General features: G+C 41.3%; 1 protein-coding gene across 1 annotated transcript; it reads left to right on the top strand.

Annotated features, from left to right (window-relative positions):
* Positions 1-4660: 4660 nt before the first annotated feature.
* On the top strand, positions 4661-15327 carry dnajc1 (DnaJ (Hsp40) homolog, subfamily C, member 1). Its single transcript, XM_017725250.2, has 12 exons — positions 4661-5207; positions 6044-6145; positions 6303-6349; positions 6707-6872; positions 6959-7056; positions 7162-7252; positions 7374-7464; positions 9275-9435; positions 9550-9669; positions 10025-10073; positions 10722-11149; positions 11948-15327. Exons 1-12 carry the CDS (start codon positions 5043-5045, stop codon positions 12014-12016), a joined length of 1587 nt encoding a protein of 528 aa, XP_017580739.1. The 5' UTR covers positions 4661-5042; the 3' UTR covers positions 12017-15327.
* Positions 15328-16778: the final 1451 nt, after the last annotated feature.

Genomic DNA, 16778 nt, shown 5'->3' with positions numbered 1-16778 from the left:
TCAGATAATTAAGACGTTTAGTTTGTTTTATTGTTGTTTATTTATTTTGAACTGCTCGGTTAGAACACGCGGTAGAATATCGCTGCTATACGGCTGAGTCAGTCACCTGTGAACCCTCGCCTTAGATAGTTATTAACGGACGAATCTCATGTGCGACCCTTTGGACCCCAACCTTAATTTAACAGATACAGTGTTTGGTTTAGACAGACTTGGTGCTCACAGAGATGCAGGCCGTACTCTCGGCTCAATGAGCTCAGGAGCCTACAGAAAGAAAACGGTTTTTAATCATTTAAAAATGAGCATTTAAATGAAATGTGCTGTCGGTGAGGGAGGCCTTTTCCGTTCCCTTAAGCATTAGTACGACTGGCCATCACAGAGGCCAGCTCGAGACGTTTTGTAATCACTCCTGCTTAGGCTGTTTGACCAAGATAACTTTGGTCAGCACGTGATAACCTAAACCTTGCAGAGGCGTGGATGAAAAAGCAGACAAGAAAAGCCCAATTTAGATTTTTGGTTCCGTTTAGTTCAATCAGGCCCCTGCTCGCTCCTCAGGTGTCGATATTCAGTTAGAAGCGTCTCCGTAACCCGGGCGGGAACCGCGTTTTGCTCTGAAATCTGGCCGTATGATCGCAGCTGATGTGCTCACAGCTAATCTTCTCTCCCAAAAGAGCACGAGCTGTAAAACGAGCCAGGACGAGCTTTTCTGAGAGAAAAAAAATTAACGTAGTAAATTTCATGTAATAGTTACACTCTCGGGTAAAAAAGGTACGAATCTCACTGGGGTGAGACCCTCAAGCGTAGATCTTCACTACCTTCAGTAGTCAGAGAACACAATTCGACCAAATTCCAATGAAATCATGTTTTCTAAGTTGTGCTGGCTCCACACACCCCCGGTCGTGTCTCCAGTCTTTTTATTTTACTGTTCTGTTTTAAAACATGAGGTTATGAAAGGTAATATGTTCCTTTATCCTGGTACAGAGGACACAGTTGGACTTTAAAAGCGGTGCAGTATTTTGACATTGAGCCCTGATGAATGGAAAATGTACCTGCACAGTGTAGCGTAATTAGGAAATGAGCCTTTTTAAACACAGTTGGTTTAAAGCTGTTTTACGGTCTGGATGCACGTGTTGAGTTCGGTTTCCTCTGGAACCAGGTATGTGCAGCGTTATCGGACCGAGCGTTTCATTTTAATCTTTAATGTTAATGTTGAGAAAAACACGTCTCCGTCAAGCCTGAAGCTTCGGGATTTCCGAGCAGAGGTGTGGGTGCTGAACACGGGCCTGTCAGGACATCGCCTCTCAGCAGGAGCCCCGGTCCGTGCGGCTCTTCTCCGGCTCGCTTAAGCGGGCGGTTCTGTAGCCCGAGCGCGGCGGTGACGTCAACCGCGCGGCGAAAACAAAAAGGCCGCGCTCTAAAGCACGCGCGCTTAGTGCCGAATTCTACCAGTTCACGTAAGCGCGCGCTGCCCTCAGAATTCGGAACCTCGCCGTTTAGGCGTTGTGACTTTGTTCTGACGCGTCATCGGCTCGTAGTAACGTAACCGGAATTCTGCCCGTTCTGCTTGTGTTCTTAGCGGATCGCCTAGACAGCGCGTGGAGGTGGGGCCCCCTAGCAGGTCAACAGGCAGTGAATGGACTTCAGCTACGCGCTGGGGTTAGTGCACAAGTTGGACCCCGGCCAGGACAGCCAGCGCGAGAGCCCTGCGACTTTAACGTTTGTAGCTGTTGGTGGTGTTTTTTTTTGACGTAGTTGGTTAAGACGTAGTGTTTTTCTAAAGCCAGCTACCGTTTTAACTGCTGCAACAAGCTAAGTTTGATTTTTTTAGTTTTCTCGTGTCGGTGTCGGTTTCATCTGACTAAAGTAGTTCCAAAAATCACACACACATATATATCATATATCATACATATATAATCATATATATATTGCTCTCTTACCGCGACACGGAGGTTTATTTAGAGTAAATATGCGCATTTCTAATGTGGCTTATTCTACTAATTACTAATAAACCTACGTGTCCGGCTTTTCGTGTAGAGGGCTGGATTTGATTCACTGTGTTTTCTTTTGTGCTTTAAAAGATGGATCGATTGATTGATTGATTTGTGGTTTGAATGACAAATGAAGGTCAGGACTTCTGCTTTGCGGTTCCAGCAGAACTCAGAGGCGCCAGGCACAGCTGGCAAATTCCTGCGCTGAACTTTAATACGACCAAAGCGGCGAGCGTCCGTCAGGCAGCTCGGGTTATTTTCGTCTGATTGCGTCACAGCCCTTCGCAAGTGACGTTTCTCCATTCAGTTTTGTTACCAGCGTGTGCAGCGCGTGCTCCTGAAACTTAATAAAACGCATTACTTAATAACATAATTCAGAGGGGGGTTTTACGATTTGCATCAGCCCCTCCCACCTGTCTCCATTCCTGCTGGCTTTCTTTCAGTCTTGCTTTATTTTGTCTTTTTCTCCTTTAAGCTTTTCCGCTCTCCTCTGCACTCACACGCTCATTTACACTGAATTGCTCGTTTTCGCTTTCAGTGCTGTTAGTGATATTTTTCTCAGGCCCAAATTAAATCGGATATGCTGTATTTATAAACTTTAATGCAAATGATTGAGCTATTATTATTATTATTTATATTATTATTATTATTATTTATATTATTATTGTTATTATTATTCAGTTCAGCAATAAGATACAATATGTTTTAGTCTATAGCCCATAGGCGTAAGAAATATATGCAATTAATTTTTTTAAGCGCATGAAAAACATAACACGTAATTACGTCATGAGTGTTCTTTTCACGATAAAAAAAATTAAATGAGAAAAATTATCGATCGTCGATGCTTTTCTCTACCCCTCTCTCTCTCTCTGTCGCTCTATCTATGTATATATAAATACATATATGTACATGCAAAAACATATACATACATATGTATGGATTTATTTCTGTGCCTATATATATGTGTGTGTGTGTGTGTGTGTGTGTGTGTGTGTGTGTGTGTGTGTGTGTGTACAATTAAGTGTAAAAGTCTACATTGAATGAAAAGGTATGTTTTAATTAATTTGTGAAAACCAACAGCAAATCGGGGAAAAATAACACCGCCGGCTGGGTAAAAATATTATGTTCTCAATCTAATAATTCTAATAGGATCATATAATGTAGCATAAAGTAGCTGCTGTTTTCTCAAACATGGTCTGGAGAAGGTCTTTACCATCAATCAGCTCCATCAATACATTAAACACACAAAGAAGCTCCATTTCACAGAACGAGCCGAGTGGGTTTAAACAGACACATCAGCGGGTTATTGTGACCCGGATCCGACTGAAGCTGCTAAAGCGGGTTCATTCCGGCTGCAGTGAAATCTCGGTTCATTATGGATCTTCTGATGGTCAGATAAGTGTCATTAATGGGCGCTGGAGTCCAGGCGGAGGAGCACTGATCCACAGCCAAAGCTTCAGGTGTGTCACAAAAAGTCAGAAACCCCTCCACCCGGAGAAGTTTGGTCTTCAGGTTGAAGTTCGTGGAAACAGTGGGATTCTTCTTTATCTTAGAAGGCGGTCAAACCAGAGCCGTGCGGTCCAAACCAACTGTGTAAAAAAAATTTGACCTCCGGCTCATGTTTGTCGCCAGGGTCATTATAGCTGTGGTCATTGTAACTATGTGGTCCCTCATCCTGAGATCTGATGGTCGTGCACAAGTCTAAATGTTGTTGTTGTTAGGGCAGATGAGAGTGACCCAGCCTCATCTGTGAAAGGAGCGCAGTTAATAATACATGAATAAAATTAATTAAAAGGATTCGACACCCCTCAGAGTCTAGATCTGTAACCCACCTCTTCTGGATGGTTCTAGATTGCAGACTACTTATAAATATAAAAATAATAAAACGCGTGAAATTGATTTATTTAATCGCACACATGAAATGTCGCCTGATTCCAGCTTTAGGCCTCCAGAGCTCAAATCTGTCCCAGGGGTCAGTGGCTGGATGACCGATGGGCCGAAGTTGAGACTTCATCTTCATCTTCACCAATTAAATTAAAAATGAAATAATGAAAAATTAATAAAGATAAAAGATCTCCCACAGATAGATAGATAGATAGATAGATAGATAGATAGATAGATAGATAGATAGATAGATAGATAGATAGATAGATAGATAGTTCTTTAAGGGTTCCTTAGTAAGATGATGGTTTAATATAGAACTCTGAACCCCCAAAGAACCATTTATTTATGCTAAAGTGGTTCTTTCCGCGGTGAAATGGTTCTTCAGATTGATGTTAGATGTATGTGGTTCTAAATAGAACCTTTTCGAAAATGGTTCTATATAGCACCAAAAAGGGTTCTGCTATTGTATACAAGCTACATCGTAACAATAACAGAACCCGTTTTGGTGCTATATAGAACCATTTCCAAAAAGGTTCTATGTAGAACCATAAACAACAGAAGAACCAATTCACCATGGTCGTTCTCGGTTTTAAATCGAACCTTTATAAGTAGATAGATAGATAGATAGATAGATAGATAGATAGATAGATAGATAGATAGATAGATATTTTTGCTGATATTTAATTATTTTATTTTGTCATGGCAAAAAATATACATTTTATGAAGACCTGGTTCAAGCGATCTCATAGTGAACTGCGCATGACTGAACCTGGAACGCAAAGGGTATCAGAGCAGATTATTTGGCCCGTCTTCACAAGAAAACGATGCTTCTTCCTGAGTTTAACGTGACGGTGAATGGCTGCTGTGGCTCCTGCTGCTGCTTCTCTATGAAACATCGCTGCGTCCTTTGTGCCCGGTGTGTGAGCGCCGCTCCGCCTGATTGGTCGCTCATGTGGCGGCGGCTGTGAATGCGGCGTCCCCGCGTTGCAGCTCTGCAGCTCCTCCACCACCACACAGCGGAGCGGCCACGTAGGACAAGGAGACAGAAAGAGAGACAGAGAGAGAGCGAGCGAGCGAGAGGGGGAGGGCATGCTAGGCTACCTTAAACGATAGATACCCACTACGGAGGAATGGACAGTTGATGTTAACACATCGAGAAGAACACATTTAAGAATGAAAATGCCCTCTTCGTCGGGGGTGGTCGCGCTGGTCTGGGTCGCCGGTCTTCTTTTTATCACGCAGCCTTTACCCACCGCGGCGTGGGACTTGGACCTGGAGCTCTTCGACCTGGTGGAGGAAATTCCGCAGACCTTTTACGAGTTCATGTCTGTTAGCCAAGTAAGTAGCTGCACGGCTTGTTTTATCGTCTATTTTCCACTCTGCGCGGCCTCCTTGTCTGTATATCAGTCAGTTAAAATCGGCTTCGCATGTGTGAATATAGCTAACCGCTGCGCCATTTAAGGTGGAACGGGAAAATTCGACCAAGAAGCCGGAGAGGAGGAAGCCAACTTCAGCCTCAGGTCGAATAGAAGTTACTAGCTTAACTTTGTTCAGGTGTATCACGTCGCAGCTTAGGAGCGTTTCCCTTCTACTTGGTTACCCATTTCTTGGATAGTTATATCCACGTCTTCGTGTCCGTTTGTTGAAGTTGGTTTGCGGTCGGCGGCAGCCTTTGTTAGCCAACGACGCCTGTAACGCAACTGGACTACCGCTAGCAACCCAAGGAAATGTCGAGGCTTTGAGGCCTGCTCGTGTAGCGGCGGTGTACACGGCTTTCTCCAGAATAAAACTACGTGTCTCAATTACCGTCTGCTTCGACCTCATCTCAACCCTCTCATTAGCCCATTTTATCTAGATTATCTCGATATTTGTCATTGTCTGAGAGTGGAAAGTGGATTCCATTATAAAAGCATATAGGAAAATGTCTCGATTTGGATGTTATACTTCATTTCGCCCTTGTCAGTGTGGATAAATGTGAAAATCACGGAACGGCAGCGTTACTGACTGTTAAATACACGTTGCTAAACCACCAGATGGCACGGATGTAACATACCCTGGTAGTCAGATGCGCTTTTCTTTCTTAGATTATGTAGCTCTGTCAAGCAGAGGTTTATTTTCCATCTGTACTGTTCCAGTCTGTCACCCTGTCTCATAAGGCTGGTTCTCACCCATAGGATGCAACGTCATCTGAGATCAAGAAGGCCTACAGAAGACTGTCCCTCATCCTGCACCCTGATAAAAACAAAGATGAAAACGCTGAAACCCAGTTCAGACAGGTAAACCAGTGCTCCACACTGAAGCATCAGCTCTTAAGGAACACCTATAGGGGTGCATGCTGTATTATAGGAACTCTGCAGTTTTTTTTTGTAACCTATGAAAAGCATATGACAAGAAAAAGAGCATACTCGAATATCCTTTTCATTTCTGTTTCAGCTCGTTGCCATCTATGAGGTTCTTAAGGATGAAGAACGGAGACAGCGGTAAGAAGATGGCATTTCTTCTGTTGCTTCTTCTTGTTTCTACACTGTCACCACCAAACAACTAAGTTTAGCTCTAGCTGGATTCCAACGTACAGTGTCTAGATGCTTCTGAAGATCTTTGAGTTTATTCAGATAGTTTAGATTCGATTGCAGGTCTGGTACTAATGTTGGATGATAAGTTTTGGATCAAAAAAGCTACTCCAGATAATCTCAGAAATGATGGATGGTGCTCCATCACTCCAGAGAGTGTAGATCTCTTGCTCCTCAGTGCAGTATTGAGGTTTATACCATTCTAGCCCATGCTGATCATCCTGTGGGTTTGGTGGTGAGAGAAATCTAACAGCACTTTCTCTGCAGGTATGATGACATTCTGGTTAATGGGCTGCCTGACTGGAGGCAGCCTATGTTCTACTACCGTCGCGTGAGGAAGATGAGTAATGGAGAGCTGGGCTTCCTCCTGTTCCTCATCCTCACAGTGGGCCACTACGCTGTAATCTGGTCCATCTATCTGGAAAAGCAGCTGGTGAGTGCTGTTGTGTGTCTGCAGTGTGAAGTGCCGTTGAGATAGACGTATGGTCTGTCACACTGTGTTTCTTTCATGGTTCTCAGGATGAACTTCTTAGCAAGAAGAAGAAAGAGAAGAAGAAGAAGCAAAGCAGCAAGGTAGTTGAGGAAGTGAAGACCACTGGACAAGAGAAAAATGAGAGGTGAGGATATGAAAAGCACGATTCTGCACTCATAATCAAGTGACTTACAGTGAACATAGTGCTCTGTAGCTCATAGCACTTCTTATCTGTTTCTCTCCACCTTAGATCAGATAAGCCGCACTGGCATGATATTTTACCTCTCAAATTGAGCATCTGGCTGTACTACTCTTTGAAGTCTCTCCCACATGTCATACAGGTACTTCACCACCACCACAAAGCTGCCGTTACGTGATATTTACTGCATGTGTCTTATTTGTTCAGTTTTGTTTATAAAAAAAATAAAAGTACATTGATTTTTATATGCGTTTTGATTTTAGGACGTGAAGCAGTACTACAAAGATTACAAAGAAATGAAAGTGAAGGAGAAAGAAGAAGCAGAAGCACTAGCAGAGCAAGAAAGTCAGCAAAGTAAGACCCTTCCTGAGCAGTTTACGTGCTCACTAAGTTTAGTTTGTTAATACAACGTCAGCATTCATTTTTTTTTCTGCCATAACTGCGGTATGTGATGAAAAACACAATTCCTTCCTCGTAGCTGATGCGTTCTGTATCGAAGTATGTGAATTGAGTGAAGCAGCAGCCATTTCCGGTACATGCTCAAACTGTCTGTAATCAATCCGCTCCGGGTTTTCTATTTCTCATTTGCTCCAAAAAATGGCACCATATCTGCTCCATAGTATTCCTTTTATTAATGATGTGCCGAAATGACGATTCTTAACTAAAACGTTACGTTTTAGTTTGTGTACCAAACCTGAAACAGAGATGTTCGTGGATGATGTATCCTCTCTTGACACAACATCCACCGATCAGGCATAACGTTATGACCTTGTTTCTATGCTCATTGTCTTATGCTTAAATGAAAATTAGAAATGGTGATTAACACTGCTGCTTCTTTTCTACTCAGTGCAGACATGTTCAAACAATTGAAGCAGCAGGAAATTGACAGTGAAAATATAAGCTGTGTAGAAATATTTCATGTTTTCTATAGTAGACTGTATCTGTATCTCTGCATACTTTGTTAGCCCCCTTTTACCCTGTTCATCAGTGGTCAGGACCCCCATAGACTCTCACAGAGCAGGTCCTATTTGGGTGGTGGATCATTCTCAGCTCTGCATTAACACTGATGTGGTGGTAATGTGTTAGTGTGTGTTGTGCTGATACGAGTGGATCAGACTCAGCAGTGCTACTGGAGTTTTTAAACACTGTGTCCACTCACTGTCCACTCTATTAGACACTCCTACCTTGTTGGTCCACCTTGTAGATGTAAAGTCAGAGACGATAGCTCATCTGCTGCTGCAGTTTGTGTTGTTCGTCCTCTAGTCCTTCATCAGTGGTCAGAGGACGCTGCCCACAGGACGCTGTTGGCTGGATGTTTTTGGTTTGTGGACTATACTCAGTCCAGCAGTGACACCAAGGTGTATAAAAATCCAGCAGCACTGCTGTGTCTGATCCATTCAGACCAACGCAGCACACACTAACACACCACCATGACGTCAGTGTTACTGCAGTGCTGAAAATGATCCACTACCCAAATAGTACCTGCTCTGTGAGGGTCCATGGAGGTCCTGACCACTGAAGAACAGGGTAAAAGGGGGCTAACAACGTATGCAGAGAAACAGATGGACTATCTAAACAGAACTTAGTCAAATCCTGATGAAGTGCCTTGCAAGGATGTGAATGAATTATTTTTGAATTGTCATCATATCTTTATCAGGACCTTCTTTTTGAGCCAGGGTGTGTGGCTGTGATATGTAATGATGATGACCTGGTCCAAAGAAGTCCTGTGAATCTGAGCTGACGCCTCTGATTATTAAACTGTTATTTCAGGCTTTACAGGGAAACTCACAGTTGAGAACACACTCAGAGACTCAGAGATGCTAAAAGCTTTTACATAGTGGAGCTTTAAGAATTTGTGAACTTTAGATCTATAAAGCATGAAAACCTTATTCAGTCTTTTTTTATTTATTTACTGTAATTTTACATTTTAAATATTTTTTTCATATTTATATTTTTATTTCTATCTTTTTATTCCTCAGAAATGAAAATACGCTGTTTTTGTTACTTTGTTTACATGTGTCTTAAAGACAATCTTTCAATGTCCTGTATTGTGCCTCATTCAAAGAAGCAGAAATGCTTCTTAAAACATCAGTTGTACCATACCTTTCAGTGTAAGTGCTGAAAAATTGTCACGTAGAGAAAAAATGTTTGTTGTTCTGTGCAGGAGAGAAACGTCCAAAGGTAAAGAAACCCAAGATGGAGTTTCCAGTTTATGAGCCCAGTGAGGCAGCTTATGTACCTGCATATGACCAGGGAACGTCGATCGAGGACATTGAGGATCAAATGGATGATTGGCTGGAGGATAGGAAACAGCAGAAAAAAAAAGTTAGTCCATAGTTTTCAGTAAAAATTCTGACATATAAACAGGGTTTAAACCTTTCTGGGCTGTTTGAAGTTCAAAAAGTAAAATTGTATTTTGAGCAATGTTTTTGTTTTTAGACTCCGGGGTGGACAGAAGAGGACGTCAGCTTACTAACTCGCAACATGGCAAAGTTCCCCGGAGGGACACCAGGCCGGTGGGAGAAGATTGCCCATGAACTGGGCAGATCTGTCACTGAAGTGGGTGTTGAAGCAGTGCATACAGAGTGTTTGAGTGATGTGGCTGTATTAAATTCAGAAGTTAAAGGAATTACACACACACACACACACACACACACACACACACACACACACACAGACCAAGTCCCTGAGTCTGTCCCAGCGATCATTGGACAGAAGGCAAGGAACACCATGGACAGGTCGGCAGTCTATTGTGTGACATTAAAGGAATTTGTTGGTAGTCAATGGTAACGCTGCCCTCTGAAACGTGGCTGAGAGAATGAGATATTGGCCCAAATGATATTAAGAGTAGATAAAATAGACTTTTTTTTTTCTGTAAATGACCCAACCCAGTTTGAACGTTTTTCTTTTGTAGGTTACAGCCAAAGTGAAACAGATCAAAGAAGGCGTCTCCAGCACACCAGGTAAGTCAGTCATTCAATGTACAGGAAATCATGTAAACTTCTGTTTAAAAGACATAAACTACATACTAATTATTCAGTTATTAATGGTAAGGCCTATTATACAGTAACGGCTGTGAAACTGATATAAAATTGTGTAGTCATGAGAGTAAATATGTGAAGTTATCTGTTGGTCACTCTCACTGTTTTTGTCTCCTTTATCTCTCTGTAATGTACTGTCTCTCTTTCTGTCTTCCTTTTTGTTTTTCTGTCTTGGTTTCTTTTTCCATCTCTGTTCTCTTTTTCTGTTTTTGCATGGTCTCAATCTTTTTCTTTTTTTTGTCTATTTTTATCTGTCTATTTCCCTGTTCTTTTCAGTCTTTTTTCTTCCTTTTTCTTACTCTCTTGCACTCATTTTCTCGTTCTTCTCTTTCTTTTGTGCCGTCACTCTTTATTTAATTTTCCATGTCTTTTTTCTGTTTTTCTTTCTTTGCCTTTCATTCTCTAACCTTTTTTTGTTTTCCATTTGTGCCTCCTCTTATGAAAAGAAAGGATCTTTTTTTTTTCCTCACTTTCTACGTTTGTTGCTTTCTCTCTTTCACTTACTCTTTCTCTCATTTTTCCAAATATTGCATCTTATACTCTCTTGCACTCTCTCTGTCTCTCTCTCAGGGCTGGTAAAGTTCTCAGAGCTGAAGAGCTGTGCGACGGTTGGTAAAGGCTCTGTTCCAGACAGTCTGATGACCCAACGGGAGGAGCTCGAGTCACCGGCACCCTCGGAGCCCGATGCTGAGGGAGACTCTGAGAACCGGACCATAAGGAGGAGAGCCAAGAAATCAGCAGCAGGGCCTGCTGGGGCAGGAGAGGAGCGGGTGAAAGGGCGCAGGCAGAAAGACTTTGACCCCACGGCTGTGGACGAGGACAGCGAAGATGAGAAAAAGTCCTCACCCGCAGCACCACCCAAAGAGAAGCCCAGCGCTTCTGATGACGTTTGGACCCAGAACCAGCAGAGGCTCCTGGAACTTGCCCTGCAGCAGTACCCACGAGGCACGGCTGAACGGTGGGACCGGATCGCTAAAGTGGTGCCTGGGAAAAGCAAGGTGAGCTGAAGTACAAGCTGTCTGTTACCATCAATGATCTGGCTTGATATTTGTGTTGAAGTACCTCAGTGTTTTAAAGCCTAATCTCTGTCTGTCGCATCTGTGTAGTACTACTGTTTAACACTGGGCATTTATTTTGATGCCTTTCCCTGTACTTAGTAGGGCAGACAGACAGACGGACGGACAGACATATTGACATATACATTCACATCCACACTCACACCTTGGGGCACTTGAGCACATGTCCTGTATGTCACTGGGGCTTTTGGTCTTTCTCTGCCTGTACAAAGAAGTCAACATCGTTGTCTCTGTTAATGAATTGACCGCTACAAATGTGGCTGATAGAAATAAGGCTGAAAATCAGAGGCGTGTACCTGTGGCTATGGTTATCAAAGCTGATATAACACAGTGACCAAGTTAATTACAGAACAGAATTAATGAACAAATAAAAAAAATTGAATGCACCTTTTTGGAAATGTCATTTTTGTATTCATGTGCATTGCAAAGAGATCAACTATCAATTTTTTAAATCCTTAGAGGAAAAAATAGTTATTAGTTATTGACATAATTATTAGTAAATAACATAAATCTAAGTGTTATGCTTTTTTCATATGGTAATCTCAGAAATAGTAATTTGGCATTAACTTTTATATGAAAATAGAGAATGTATGTAATTGTCACCAAAAAAAAATCAAGAGAACATTTTCTTTTCATTGAGGGTGTTCAAATCTTTGCATGACTGTATATTATTTACCTGTTCTGTAACATTGCTGATCATTTTCTTTGTTTTCTCCTCAGGAGGAGTGTATGATCCGCTACAAGCTGCTCGCAGAGCTGGTGCAGAGACGGAAACAAGCAAAGAGCTGACGCTCCGGTCCTCCCAGCCCTTCCTTCTATACCTTCATCTCTCTGTCATGTGCCTTAGCTTTGCCAAAATCATGCTGTATGTCGGCCCAGTCAGCTGTACTGCTGCCTGGCGTGTTCTGCAGTACCTGGACATATCAGTATTGGAAATATCCATCTATGACCTGTATTATTTGAAACAGCAGATGTGCTGAAAATCAGATAATTTATTTATTTTAAATCGTTCTGTGCTGCAGTCTCCATCGCGAACGTCCCGGAACGCCTTGCAGTCTCTGTTTTCAGAGACCCAGTATGTTGTTCTGTTTATCCGTTTGTCACATTATAATGAACCATAAAGCATCGTCTACAACTGATTTATAGTGGGGTCATAGCGTCTGTTACGTTGCAGAGTGAACAGAACAGTTTAGCACACAAACAATAATAGTACGGTCACTTCCTGAATGAGGAGATCTGTAGAGAAATACTCAGAATTAAGTAACAGAATTAAGGAGAAAATAGGACAAACAAGTTTTCTCAAAAAATTAGCTGTGTACTCCTGCCTTTTGTTAAATCGCCCCAGGTTCTGCTAATATAAAAAAAAGGCATAAAAGTTCCTAAAGCTGGACGTTTCTATATTCAGGAGTGTAAAATACAGTGAACAATTAACGCTTTACCGCCAGTTATATGAATATTCCAGCTGAACAGCTTTCAGAGGAGCAGTCACTGAAATACTGAGGTCTTGCGCATCAGTGTCAGTATTTAGCAACAAGAATTATGCTTCATATCTTGTACCAGATGTCAGGCAGCGTATTAGTGACCATATTGTGTAAAAGTGTTCTATAGAACTGAGCATATCATATCAAGCCTCTTTAATTGATGTCTACGTCTTAAACATTTAATAATACAAAACCTTTATTCCGTTTTTATTCAGTTTTTAATTATACAGAAACCTTAAAGAAGGTGGAACCTTTACCCATAAGTTTATGCACTTTTAAGATTTGAAAATGTTCACAAGATTACGCAACATGGTTCTTCGAGGGTTCTTTAGTAAAGAAAATTGTTTTATATGGACCCACGAACACCCTGAGAACCTTTTACATGATTAAAGGGTTCTTTGCATTGAGAATGTGTTCTTCAGATAGATAGTGTTGTAGATGATACTATATAGACCCTCTTTGAAAAGGATTCTGTCTAGCACCAAAAAGGTTCGTCTGTTGTTAAAAGCTTGGCATCGTAACAAAAGCAGAACTTTTTTTTACTTCTATATAAAACCACTTTTAAAAATGTATATTAAAAAAATATCATAACATGTATTCCATCAATTTGAAGAACGCTTTCACGATGCAAAGAACCCTTTAATTATGTTCATGGTTGTATAGAGGACCATTTTCTTTAATAAAGTACCCTTGAAGAACCATCAAATGTACTGAGACTAGAGGTGGGTGTTACTGGTTTAAATTATATTCTTTGAGAATAAAAAAAAAAATCTTGTGGCTTTTCATGTAGTCTGTAAATTTATAGATTTTGATGTTGGAGGATTATGGACCACCTTATATTCGACACTTGATGCACTATGTCCAAAAGTATCCAGACAGCTCTTCTCATGAGTTCAGCTACTTTAAGGTGCACCATCTGCTGACACACAGTTTGTATAATCTCTATAGAGAAGACTAACCAATGGAATAGCAGCTACATAAGGTCACCAATCTTCTCCTGAAGACATCCGTTATCTGCTTGGCTTTGACATTGTTGGCGAGACTGTTTACTCCCGGCAGAGGGCAGTATATTGTTTCCTATCCTGTTCCTTGGTAGAACATATATTTAGTTGACTAATACACTGCTGGTCAATGAAATAGCATCACTGGACCAAAATTATGTGTGAGTTACACCTTATTGGTATAAATGTTGGCTGCAAAGAGAAGCTTCATGACACCTCATTAAGTGTTTGCCTATAGTCAGTGTTCTCTTAGAACAGTGTGACCTACTGTGAACTACACAACTGAACAATGTTTTACTGTGTAGCTAAACACGTTCAGGATTTCTGTTGTTTTTATTTATAAGCATACAGTTGGGTCCATGAGAATTTGGACTGTGAAACAATTTTTGTAGTTGTACATCTGTACACCATCACAGTGGATTTGAAATGAATCAATCAAGATGTCATTGAAGTGTAGACTTCCAGCTTTAATTCAAGGGGTTTAACAAAAATATTGCATTAACCTTTTAGGAATTACAGCCATTTTTATACAGTCCTTCTGTTTTCGAAGGCTCAAACGTAATTGGGCAGACCAAGATCATAAATACCAAAGGAAATACAAGGATGCAAATCCTTTAAAGTCACTGAACTGTTGAGTTCCCTCTGAAGAGATGCTTTTCAAAGCATTTACGGCAGCCACCTTCAGTTGCTGCTTATTTGTGGGTCTTTCTGCCTTTGGTAAGTGAAAAGCATGCTCAGTGGGGTTGAGGTCGGCTATTTAAGAACATCGCCTTTCTTTGCTTTAAGAAGCTCTTGAGTTGCTTTTGTGGTATGTTTTGGGTCATTGTCCATCTATACTGTGAACTGCCGTCCTGTCAGTTTACAGCATTTGACTGAATCTGAGCTACAGCTCTATGCACTTCAGAATTCATCCTGTCACATCCATCAGCAGTCACGTCGTCAGTAAACACCAGTGACTCATTTCCATTGGAAGCTATATGTGCCCATGCCATAGCACTACCTCCACCATGTTTCACAGATGATGTGGTATGCTTTGGATCATGAGCCATTCCTTTCCTTCTCCACACTCTTGTCCTCCCATCATTCTGGAATAACTCAGTCTTGGTTTCATTTGTTCCAAGAATCTTGTTCCAGGTCTTTTGGTGTTGTTGAGCTCAGCAATGCAATTCTCCTTTTAAAGATTGTGCCAAATCATTGATTTTTTTCAGCCTAATGATGGCTCCCTTCACTTGCACTGACACCTCTTTAGACCAGCCCTTTAAGAGTTCCCAAGAAAAGCTACTTCATGCATATTCACCACTAGAAATCAACTTTTATTTCCTTAATGTCTCATGAAATAACAAGGGAACAGGCTACAACTGCTTATCAATCAACTGTCCAATTACTTTTGAGCCTGTAAAAAAGGAGGGATTATGCAAAAATGGCTGTAATTCCATAACAGTTCATGCAATATTGTTGTTAAACCTCTTGAACGAACGCTGAAGGAACTTTATACATTACTGCTGTATGTATGAGCACTGATGATCTTTAGGCTGTGGCCTGTTATCAGTGTAGACAGCTGAGCCCTTCCGTTTGTCAAATGTGAAATTTTCACACCTCCATAAATAGTCGTACCACTGTTTCAGTATGCCGTATTTTTTTTATTATGATTTTAAGTATATGCTTTTTTTCATAGTGCAATCTATTTGATACATTTATCTCAGATTAAACTTTGACAAATGTCACTGGGTTCTTTTTAAAAAGTTAATGAATATGCAGTCCTTCATCTACTTATTAGGTAATCAGGAAATTTGCATGTCTTCTGAAAATGTTATATGCTTTCATATACCGCATCGCTGTCTTCTTGCAAAGTGCTGGTGGCTGCACTTTGTGTTCTTTGTGCTCTTTCACACCTCTGCTTTATCAGTGTTATCTCCTGGCGCAAGTGAGTCAGGAGAAAGATCATTGCGATGTCACAGACCCAGACTGTGAACAAGAAATATCGTAACCATCCTTCAAAAAACAAAACGAATCAAATCACCACATAGAAATCAAAAGGGAAGAATATATATATAATAACCAAGGGTTGCCCTCGCTACAGGAGTCTAATGGTCAAGCTGCACATGACTTCGAAGCAGGGATGGGGAGTAGCGGTAACTACGGTACTAAAAGTACTGCTACTTTTTTGTAGTTAGCTACAAATTTTAGTAGCTGTAGCCACTACAGTTGTATGAAATGTAGCTTGTAGTGCCTCCAATTTTGTGTGTAGCTATAGTGAAAATTTTCGCTACAGGCTCAGACAATCCGCACAAAATGAACCACAGAGTGTGGTTGTTCACTGGGCCGGTGGCAACCTGTGCAAACCTGACTGAGCCACAGACAGCTTGAGTAGATGGGCACGTGCTCGCCCTACGCACTGATCACCCCTTACTAGCAGGCTTAACTAAGGGGTCTCAACCTAAATGTGAAGAAGAGCCGTTTGGTCCTTTCAACAAAAATCAAACCCACCACAACATTTTCTGTCTGTTTCACCATCGTGGCTCTAAGTATATCTCAGTATGTGCTGTTGTGTACAGAGCCCTGCTGGTGACATCCTGTATAAATAAAATAATATCCTAGTATAAAAAAATATATACTAGTACCGGCTGAAAATATATACGCAAACTCAAACTCACTCTGCTCTGCTGTAGCCGCTTTTCTCGGAGCTGCAGCAGCAGTGGAGCGATTATTCAGGCCTGATTCTCACCCCAGAGTCAGAGTCACTGAATGATGAGGATTTTGAGGCCAAAGTGTTGCTGAAGTTTAATAAAGACTCTGAATGTTAATGTCTGTACATACACCAATCAGACATAACATGACCACCTCTTTGTTTCGACGCTCATTATCCGTTTTATCAGCTCCACTTATTATATAGGTGTACTTTGTAGTTCTACAGTCACAGACTGTAGCCCATCTGTTTCTCTGATACTTTGTTAGCCCCTGTTCGTCTTGCTGAAATGTTCAAATTGGAGCAGTTTTATTTCAACAGTAGACAACACTTGTTTCTCTGATTTGTATTCAGTTAATTTTGTTGATTTGACAGCTTTTGGG

The sequence above is a fragment of the Pygocentrus nattereri genome, chromosome 19 (assembly GCF_015220715.1).
Source record: "Pygocentrus nattereri isolate fPygNat1 chromosome 19, fPygNat1.pri, whole genome shotgun sequence".
Classification (NCBI taxonomy): domain Eukaryota; kingdom Metazoa; phylum Chordata; class Actinopteri; order Characiformes; family Serrasalmidae; genus Pygocentrus; species Pygocentrus nattereri.
Note: the sequence above shows the minus strand (reverse complement) of the source record. Positions and strands in the feature narration are given on the sequence as shown.

What these genes read in the sequence shown, in the direction of transcription:
- dnajc1 (XM_017725250.2), top strand. Translation starts at nt 5,043, where the DNA reads ATGAAAATGCCCTCTTCGTCGGGGGTGGTCGCGCTGGTCTGGGTCGCC. An exon ending in AGGCGTCTCCAGCACACCAG is followed by an intron (nt 10,074 to 10,721) that starts GTAAGTCAGTCA and finishes TCTCTCTCTCAG; the next exon opens with GGCTGGTAAAGTTCTCAGAG. An exon ending in TGGTGCCTGGGAAAAGCAAG is followed by an intron (nt 11,150 to 11,947) that starts GTGAGCTGAAGT and finishes TTTTCTCCTCAG; the next exon opens with GAGGAGTGTATGATCCGCTA.